Raw genomic sequence first — 10948 nt, 5'->3', positions numbered from 1 at the left:
GAGATACCGTCGTTGAAACACTAACCGCTTCGGATGTTGTCTCCCCGCTTGTAATCTCGGGTTGAATCGTGGTTGATATATCTGTACCAGTAACTCCATCAGATGTTGTAGTTTCTGTATTGCTTGTTTCGGTACTCGGGTCTTGAGATGCAGTAGCTGTGGACGTTTCAGTTGTCGTCTCATGAGCTGGTGTTGTTTCTTGTGGTTCAGTTGTAGAAATAGTTTCAGTAACTATCGTGGTCTCTGAAGTTGAAGATGTGCTTTCACTTGTTATTGTCTCGGTACTTGTCTCATGGGGTGGAGATGTCGTAGAGCTACCAGCTTCTGTTGTAGTTGTCTCATCAGTTGGCTCAGTACCCACAACTGGTGTTGTATAAGTCGTTTCTCCTGTTTCAATTGTCGAGAACGTATCAGTAACTGAAGTCGTTTCCGTAGTGCTCTCAATCGGTGCCGTTGCGCTACTTGACGCATCCGATGTAGAAACCGTGGAACTTTCAGTTGTTGTTATAGTTGCCTCTTCGGTTGTCTCCGTTTCCACTCCAGATGTTGTTTGAGTTGGCTCTTCCGGGTGGATTGTGGAAACCGTTTCAATAACTATGGTCGTCTCAGTTGTTGGAACTGTGCCCTCTATTGTAGTCGATGCGGTACTTGACGCATCTGATGTAGAAATCGTGGAACTTTCAGCTGTTGTTGAAGTTGGCTCCTCAGTTGTCTCTGTACCCAATACAGGTGTTGAATGAGTTGTCTCCTCCGGGTCGATTGTGGAAACCGTTTCTGTGACTGTCGTCATTTCCGTCGTAGAAACTGTGCTCTCAGTTGGTTCCGTTGCGGTATTTGACGCATCTGTTGTATATATCGTGGAACTTTCAATTGTTGTGAAAGTAGTACCCTCAGTTGTCTCTGTACCCACACCAGATGTTGTTTGGGTTGTCTCTTCAGGTTCATTTGTTGAGGTCGATTGTTCAGTGATTGTTGTTACTTCCGTCGTTGAAACTGTGCTCTCACTTGGTGCCGTTGCAACGCTCGACTCATCCGGTGTAGTAACCATGGAACTATCTGCTATTGTTGTTGCTGTTGTCTCCTCAGTTGATTCAGTACTCATCCCAGGTGTTGTTTGAGTTGTTTCTTCTGGCTCAATTGTGGAGACCGTTTCAGTATTTAGTGTCGTTTCTGTAGTGGAAATAGCGTTTGAACTTGTCTCTGTCGATGCAGATGTTGTGGAAGTACCAGCTGCTGAAGTTGTGACTTCAGTTGATTCTGTACCCACTTCAGCTGTTATTTGAGTCGTTTCTTGCGGTTCACTTGTGACTACCGTACTTTCAGTCGAAGAATCCGTTATCTCAATTGACGTTGTTTCGGTGCTCGACCCTGGTAGTGTAGAAGCGGTAGAACTATCAGTTGCTGGTTCCGTTGTTTCTTCTGTACCTATCCTGGATGTTGTGTGAGTTGTTTCTGCTGGATCGATTGTGGAGACCGTTTCCGTAACTATCATTGAGTCTGTCGTTTGGGACGTGCTTGTTTGAGTTGTCTCTTCCGGTGTAGATTCTGATACATTCACATCATTATCAGTAGTAGTTTCTGAACTGGTAGTTGTTGTATCTGGCGGTATAGTAGCAGTGGAACTTTCGATCGTGTCAGTTTCTTCAGTAGTTCCTGTGGATTCCCCTGATGTTGGGGGATTTGATTCTTCCGGAGTAATTGAGGTATCCGTTCCAGTTGATCCCATTCCGGTGGAAGTTTCTGTAACAAGAGAGGGGTTTTCAACTGTCATTTTTTCTGTACTCGACACTAGTGATGTAGTAGGCGAGGAACGCTCGGTTGTCTCAACTGAAGAATCCGTAATCGTTGCTCCTCCGCCAGTTGCGTTTGTTTCCGTTACTGGAGATTTCGTAGTTTCAGAAACTGGTTCAGTGGTAGGCTGTTCTGTCCCTGATGTGGGTGCAGTTTCAGTCGATGGTGTAATCGTTTGTAGGGTGTTTGCTGAAGTCGTCTCCTCTGCTCCCGACGGTTGCGATGGTATTGTAGTAGCTTGAGGAACGGTTGTATCGGAAGAAGGATTTTCTGTTGCAATCGTCTCTCTCAACGTTGTATGAAGTGTTTGTAATTTATCTAACTCAGATTCTGTTTCTTCTACAACAGTGGAACGCAGCGTAGTTATTTCAAATCCCGTGGTTCCTTTCTCTGGTATTTTCTTAGAAGTCTTTGAAAAACCTGTGTTAGTTTCTGTTGTAGATTCACTCTTTATGATTTCGCTCTCATTCACTTCCTTAGGAGGTTTAGAAATACTTGGTTTTTTTGTAACTTTTTCTCCATCATTAGAACTGTTTGATCCATTTTCATTTTCACCATGAGGAGTATTCACATCGTTTTCTTCTTCATTAGTAGCTGAGTTTACACCCACTTCATTCTCTTCTGCGTCATCATCCAAAAGTGTACTTATTCGATCACCATCAATCGTTGAATCAGAAAAATCTAACCTATTCACCACCGCTGTTGGTCGACTGTTGAATGATATAAAAATAAATCAATTAAATTGTATATTCTTCCCTTTTTTCGGAGCACACACACCTGTCGTAGAATAGTGGAGACGAACTGATTAGAACAACTAAGCTCAGTTGAGCCAAAACTAAAACGAAAACCTGCATCTTATCCGTTACAAAGTAAAACTATTCGATCACAGTTTGGTTCTGACTAAACATTGGAAGGGCACTCGAGTAGACAATGTTGACACCCGTATCGTTTTGCAACAACTAAATGCACTTCCCATCCGAAACAGACCTTTAATAAGCCACTTCAGGTGATTCTAAACCACCCCGACAAAATGCATTTATCGCCAATCCGCCCTTATCGTATGATACTTCCCAAAGGAGTGGCAAAATGCAACCCCCAATAAAATCGTCGAACAAATCTATCGAATTCTCGGCAAAACCATAGATGACAAAGATCATTATCAACCGAGAAAGTTCCGCCCATCCAGGCAGCAAGTGATTCAGCTAACGCAATATTCTGTGTTGTCCTTCATTCATGACAACAACCCGAAAGTCACCCGACAGCAACGGCGTCAAAGTTCAGACCCGGCCGGCTCTTTAAAAATCCTTGCAAGATTGCACTCAAACTGCCGGCGACCACTCGAATCGGAGGATCGTCAACCCCCGCCACGACAGATGGGCGACACTTCCACCTGGGTTCTGGCTGGCTTCTCGAAGGTAATCTTTTACGGCCGGCTGCCGAATCGGGACTAAGATTTGCAGAGCCCGAAAAGCCATCACCTTCATGCATACAAGCGACAACCGTAATTAGCATAGAGGTAGCACAGGAATAATGGACCGGCAGCATGGGCAATGGCTGGGATGGATAATTGAAATATTACCCACCCGGAACCGTACATTTTTTCCCGTCCGCCCATCCGCCCGTACGTCGTCTGGTGATATTCGAAATCGTATTGGGCCTTTGATTTCCGATATTTTTGTGAATCGTTCAAATGGATCAGCGGTGCCAGACGCGCCAGGATTCAATGTTTGTGAGGACATTCAATGTGCTTTCGATTAACTTCTTGAGTCGGAGTTATGTTTATTTATTCTGAACTTTTTTTTTTGTAAACTCTGTCTTGTAAATTCTGATTTCTGGGTAAGCTCTGTATAAGGCAGTCCCGTCATTTTGACTGGTTTGTAATATTAATTTACCGGGGAGTATCTTTTCATCGTTTTTTTGAATTACAAAATAGCAATTTTAACGTACAGAATTCGAATATGGTGTAAAATTTCACGTAGAGCTTAAGTTTTGGTGTTATAGCGGTCCAAAGATGAAAAGTACTTCAATTTGAAGGAAAATTAGCCACTTATAACTAGTAAACTAAAATAAAAAACATAAAACACAAAAACTGCTTTTGAATAAAAACATTTTCTATGTAAATCACGTTTTAGATTTAAATAAAACGTTTTAATCCAGAGGTAAAACGTTTCGAAATAAATTTAATCATAAAATTCAAAAGACCCTGTAATCATTTTTGGCATCACTGAACATCATTTTTAAGTTTTCAATATTCAAGAGCTAAACTCATTCAGCAACTGTTCTAAAGGCCGCAAAACGTTATGACTTGTGGTTCAAAAGATATAAAAGATTTACTTTCAGTTTTTTAATCATATTTTGCTTTAAAATTCGCATACTTAGAAAAGTCCGTGTTAAATTCCCTTGAAAAAAAAAATAATAGCTTTGAAGTTTTGATGTTGTTGCTGAGTTCTACTAATGCTGAATTCCGTTAGCATTGGGTAAGAGTTCTCTTTCTCTATGAATTGTACTACCAAATTTTAGCTGGTATCGCTTCATCAACAAAAACACGGATAAAAACTTCGATTTCCGTTTGTTTTGGGAAGATAAACCTTAGTGTTCAATTTGTGCAAATGCGGAAAATGCGATTATCGTTTATTTTAGCAGGTTAAGTAAGCATTACAGATTGTTTGGATTTGATCTTCTTAGCCTGAAAAACTAGTTCGGCCAGAATGTCCGGATATTTTTAGATACTTTGCAGATTTGACCGGCTATATAAGTATTTTATGAAGTGATTCATCATCTTAATTTATGTTTGTTACTTAATTTATCGGCCTTATCGGTAAAGAGTGATTTGGTATGTGATGATAATGCTTCAAAATAAATGCTACTCGCTGATTTTCACCTTCTTTCATTTCTTCTACTTTCTACCCGTCTATCAAAAAAATTCATAATCTTAAGATGTTCTTGCTAAAAAAGACATGACTTAGGAGAAAAGGCCGATAAATTAAGTAACAAACTTAAATTACGGTGATTAATCTCTTCATAATATATAAATATTGCCGGCCAAATCTGCCAAATTTCTTAAAATATCAAAATAAATATTAAAGAACGGTAGAAAGCGAAGTCCGGACGGAATGACTTGAACTTTACTTAAACTTCACGCGTGACCAGGGTTGACAAAGTCCTGATTATTCAGGATTTGCCTAATTTTTCGGGGCCTGAAAACCTGATAAGCTTCTATTTGGTCCTGATTTTTGGAATAAGCCTGATTTTACCTATTTTTTACTTTGACGGAAACTTATATGTTCCAATAAGAAGTATAGGAAGTACACACCCTGTTTGATTTTGGCAACATGTCCAAACATTTTGTGTTGCCAAAATCGAATCTGACCAAAAACAAACTGCTTTTTCTTAATTTTTTATCTCTTAATTTTATAAAATTACTATTATAATAATAATGAACTTTTTTTTAGTGAATCTCCGACCAATTGTGGTAATTTTTTTTTATTTTAATCATATTTTTGATACATTTTGCACTATTCTTGTTCTTTTTATAATGTTTGTTTTTTTGTCCTATTGGATATATTTGCCATTCTCCATCATGTTTAAGTTGTTTTTTGTCATTTTTATTCTGTTGTTTGGATTTGTTTCTTAATTTTTTCAATTTTTTGTTTTTTTTGAGTACATTATAAATAAAAAAAAACTTTTGTTTTTAAGACTGTATTTTATCACCATTTCAGAACGTAAAAACGCATTTATGGTGCTTGTCTAAATTTTATTGATCCTGTTAAAGCGAAAATTAAATGGTAATGTTGTTTCTAAGAACCGGTCAATTTGGCAACACGCCCGTACATTTCGTGTTGCCAAAATCAGATGTTGCTAAAATCGAATGGTTTTTTTCTCATCTTGTTTTTCAGCTATTTTTACAAAATAACTATTAGTATTATCAAAAACGTTATTTTTAGCCAATATCCGACCATTTTTGTCGTTTTTTAATTTTTTTCATCCTGTTTTTGATGCATTTTGCACTTTTCTTGTTTTGTTTATAATGTTTGTTTTCTTTTGTCATATTCGCTATTTTTGTCACTCTTCATAATTTTTTAGTTGTTTTCTGTCATTTCCAGTCTTTTGTTTGAATTTGTTTTTCAACTTTTAGAATTTTTCATCTTCTTGTCATTTTCGAGTACAGCATAAAATTTTTAAAAATCTTTGGTTTTTATTGTAGCATTTTATCACCATTTCAGAACACAAAAACTTATTTATGGTGTTTGTCTAAATTAAATTGGTCCTGTAATAACCAAAACTAAAAGGTAATGTTGTTTTTTACAACCGTTCCAAAATGACCACATGCCAAAATCGGATGTTGCCAAAATCGAATGTTGCCCAAAACAAACGGGGTTTGTATTTACAAAAAAATCAGTAAAAATTCTTTGAAAATTAACGTGAAAATAAATATAAATAAAATAAATAAGCTTATATCTCAGAGAGGATAATACGGTCTGGATAAAGGCAATAGAAAGAAAAGAAAATAATTTTAACGAGTAAAATTTAATTTCATATTCATACTTATAGCACTACAGTGTATGCTGAAAAACTTACAGCTCAGGATCGATTTTTGGCATTTTTTAAATGATTATTGTAGTAAGAGACGTAGCGGTAGAAAGCGGTAGAAAAACGATTAAGCGAAATGACTCTTATGTCTTAGAATTTAACATTAACGGAATTTCTTCCTTTTTGAATTCATAGATAAGTTATCAGGACTAGTGTGCTCGAAGACGTCAAACGATTCTTTGTACTTCTCACTTTTGTTTGTAAATGTGGTTGATGGATACCTTTTTTAAAGGACCTTTTCTCTACATTAGGATCATCAATCCATACTGATTCTATCGTAAAGCGCAAATGGTATTCTAACACTTTATTTGACTTTTTTACCATCTTTTCTGGTACCATTAGGAGAACGTTATTCATAACAAGTAGCAAGTTGTGTAGAGGAAGAAATCCACTCCGGGAGAATGATTGAACTATCAGTTGAAATCCCGTGAAAAACTGAGACTGAAATAATAAAAATTGTTAAACCCAGTTTTGACTAAAAGACACACAAAATACACACGCACAAAAAGCCATCAGTTCAGCTATTTTATTAAGGCCTGATTTATTTTGATTTTTACACTAAAGGTTTCTTGAATTTCGGTAAAAAATTTTGGCAACTAAATACGCGCGTGACAGTTCCCTCCACGAACGTCAATTGGCGATTACGAAGCTAATTATTGACAGATCTTTTGCGTGCAAAAAATTAAACAAACGGGTAGAAATACTAAATTGTAAAAATGATTATTTTCTCTGATTTGGTTAGGATTTTCAGTAGATTGTGTGCTATAGGACAAAATATATATGTGTCGTGAAGCATCGTAAATCGACAACGAAAAAGTCATATTTTTACTATTCCAAAAACTTCTCAGAGTATTTCACATATTTTTGAAAAAAAAAAAAATACGAGAAATGCACATTTTTAAATGCAATTGGTAAGAAGAGGAGTCTAATTTCGAAAAGCCCCAATAATTGATAAGCTAGAAATTTCTATGAAAAAAAACATAAATTTTGGCTGTTGTCTACCAAGTTTTCTCCAGCAGCTGCATACAACTAAGTGCAATAATTTTGAAGCTGGAGGGCGGATTTGGATATTTGATGGAGGTTGAAATAAAAAAATTAGATCCTTGTATATCAATATAAGTTTACTTTGATCAGGCGCGGTCCTATGGGGGGGTGATCGGGGTGATCAGCCCCCACCCCCCTCCCCCCCAAGTGGCAAAAATCCGTTACAAAATACCCGCAAATGCTCGAATTTCTATAAAAAGTTGGAACTTTTCTTAGTAGATGTGCTTTCCAATTTTAAAAATTTTCCACTCCGTGGGGGTGTTTATTCCACAAAAAAGTTAATTTATAACTTAAAAGGCTCAATATTGAAAAAAGTCGGTTCACCAAACTCAAGCAGCTGTAACTTAGGATTCCCTGGACTGAATTATACCAAATAACTTTTGTTGATAAGTTACTCAACGAAAGTGTGTTGTTGAGTGTTGATTTGGAATTTGCTATTAATAAAATGTAGGGACAACTTTTTTTTTTAATTGTCACTAATTTCCCTCATAGGCCTCAATTAACACAAGCAAATCGCAACAAATTTTAGTATTTGCTTCAAATTCAGAGCTTCTGAATTCTTGATTTTGTTTAGAATTTGAATAAAATGAAAAATTTGGAAAAGTCATACAGGGGGTGAAAATGGTTATAACACTGAAATACTTGAAATATTTGTTCTGCTTTCATCATACATTTATTACCTTCAATTGCAAAATAAAAAATCAGATTCTGAATCACAGTTGAGATTCTCTTTCGAAAGAAATTTTCACCTTCAACTAATCCACAATTCAAATATGAATTATAAACTTAAAATTAATAACCTATATTATGAAATTCAAAAACAAAAATTTAAATTTTAGATCTGATATTATTTAATTCTGTTTTAAATGTATTACATCAAACATTCATATTATGGATGACTGTGAAATAAATACAAGTACTGCCAAAAAAAATCGAATATAAAATATTCATAGTAATCCGATCAGGAGAGCATGTCAAAACAATAACTAAAACATATTTCAAGGAGATATTTATATCTTTCTTAGATAAAATTTGGATCTCAAAGTTTTCGACTATAAGTTTCCTAAAACTGGGTAATATCTTATTTTGATTGAATTTCTCGAACAGGATTGAACTCACTTTCAACGATAAAGAATTTGCTTCAAATTGTCATAAAATATTATGATCATATCCAGGGCTGCAGATTATCAGTGTCAGACAGCCAATGTCAGCCGACTTTGATACTGCTTTACATGTCTATGTCATGCGATACTGATTTTTGGTCAGCGACATATGCTTACAATGTCATGACCAAGTTGAATGAACGACATAGTGCTTACTATGACTTTTTCCTTTTTACAGCAAACAACTACATTTTTTCAACTGTTTTTCAACTTATAACGTAAAATTGCTACCAACACAGCCAGAAAATGAAATAGATAGACGACCGTATGTGTGATGCGAGTGGAGCGCAAAAATGTCATTCAATATTGATATTGCTAAATGACTGACATTGTAGCTTGGTCATTCAACTGGTAGACGATATTGATATTCTTTCGATGACATTGACTACTAGACGTTGGTCGGGTCGAACGAAATTGACTGAAAATTATCAGCCTTGATCATATCTTATTTTAATATGCATACAACATTCCATAAAACACGGACATCGAAGTCAACGGCCCAAACCGTGCTTTAATAAAATTCGCTCAACCCATTCTTAAAATTGAATTCAAATTTTGGGAAACCATAAATGGAGTATGGTTTTAGCAAACTATGTGAGTTATTGAAATTCCTGTAGAAATTTTACTCGAAGCATTCATATCTTGATGAGTTATAATTATGTAAGATGTTGTTCTGCCCAATATCAAGCTATGCTATCTGAATGAGATATAATCTTGATTTGAGCATATCAAAAACTGATATAATTAAACTATGATCGTATAGACTTTTTATATGATTTGAAATATTTTATCATCAGTACTGAATTATAACTCATATTGATAGAAAAAAATAAAGTATCAAAATATCTCATTTTGATATAATTTTGATTTTTCCTCCTGATTGGGAAGAGTTTAAATTTAAAAAAAAAACCTCTCAAGAGATTTCAGCAATAATAAATCGAAGAAAGAGATTACGTTTTATGACTTTTGCGTTTCCTATGAGTTTTTAGTGCCAAAAAGGAACAAAAAAGTATTTATATCAGCTGTTTCAGGAATTGGTGTTGGAGATAGAGATTCAAAAATTCATCTCTAGAACCCATAATCTGCATTCAAAACTATAACACTAGAAAATAAAATTCACATTTTCCGAAGTGCAAAGAATTTGAAACTGATTTCAACTTATTTAAGAGCTCTAAATGCAAATTTGAATTATTTTATCATCGCTTTTTTCCGGTATAAATTTTGAAAATACAAGGCTCATTGGAGAAATTTGTGCACTTTTTGCAAAAGTGTAAAATATAAAAAAAAAAATTAAAAAAAAAGGTATTAACTTAATGATCAATTTTCATAAAGACTGTGAGTAATTTACCATGAGAAAAAAATATAGGAGTAAGTATCTTTCCCCATTTTGTAAAATACGAAGATTATCTATACGAAATCTGTATTTTTTTTTTCGGGAATTTGTAACTTCTTAGCATTCTTCCCTCTGACCTGCATCGTTGAAAAAATAAAGGATAATGAAAAGATTTACCATATTTTTTGTTGTTCAGGTTAGTTACTTCATCAATTATCATTCATCGATTTCACTCTGAACTGCTAAGTTTTAAAATTACTCAATGCCAGAAAATAAGAAGGGAAAAAATAGACAAAAAAATCGAGTTTAAGACGCAAAAAGCTTCCAAAATCAGTTTGCCACGGTTTTAATTTTTCCCTTGTGAATCAAAACTTTCCCCTTAGCATTCCACTATTTTTTCGGCAACAAGGCATTCTACCATGCAAAACAGTCAGAAGATCTTTTAGCGATTTTTAACCAACACTCCTGGATTTCTATAGATCTACAGCAATTATGTCACCGATACCGCTTTCAGCTCATCTACACAATAATATTGACATTTTAATTTAAAATTTAGCTTAAGGTTTGATATTCTTAATCTGAAGGCTTGGCTATTTCAATTGCAAATGATTGAGACTGTTAACTAAAGAAGAGTATTAACATTCAGAATTAACCCTTCATTTCATAATTTTCTTTATAATTCAAAATTATTGAAAAACTTGGTAATTATGTGGAGGTGAACAAAGATTAATCACTTTAGTTAGTAATTTATTTGTTGTAATACAATTTAAATTGAAAATTTTTAATGAAAACTTTAAATTCAAGAGCAAATCAAATAAAATTCGGTTCCAAAATTAAGAAACTGATTTTGATAATCGGTTTCTTCTTCTTAATTTATATTTAAAGTGTTGATTTTATATATTGTGTTGAAAAATTGGAAAATTATAATACTTATATACTATTTAGTATTTAAGTATTAATATAAAACTATTTCCAAATCACGATTCAGTAAAATATCCCAATGAAGAATTCAATGCCCGTTAGTTAT

At 34.7% G+C, this 10948-nt stretch overlaps 1 protein-coding gene across 1 annotated transcript; it reads right to left on the bottom strand.

The window, feature by feature from the left end:
• Nucleotide 1: 1 nt before the first annotated feature.
• On the bottom strand, nucleotides 2-3219 carry LOC129741321 (mucin-2-like; the record flags this gene model as incomplete). The annotated part of the gene is made up of 2 exons (XM_055733042.1): nucleotides 2569-3219; nucleotides 2-2501 (listed from the first exon to the last, which is right to left on the bottom strand). Coding segments are annotated over exons 1-2 (2577 nt in total), but the record flags the coding sequence as incomplete, so codon positions are not given.
• Nucleotides 3220-10948: the final 7729 nt, after the last annotated feature.

The sequence above is a fragment of the Uranotaenia lowii genome, chromosome 2 (genome assembly GCF_029784155.1).
Source record: "Uranotaenia lowii strain MFRU-FL chromosome 2, ASM2978415v1, whole genome shotgun sequence".
NCBI classification, from domain to species: Eukaryota; Metazoa; Arthropoda; class Insecta; order Diptera; family Culicidae; genus Uranotaenia; species Uranotaenia lowii.
The sequence above is the reverse complement of the archived record's forward strand: the minus strand, read 5'-3'. Positions and strand labels throughout refer to the sequence as shown.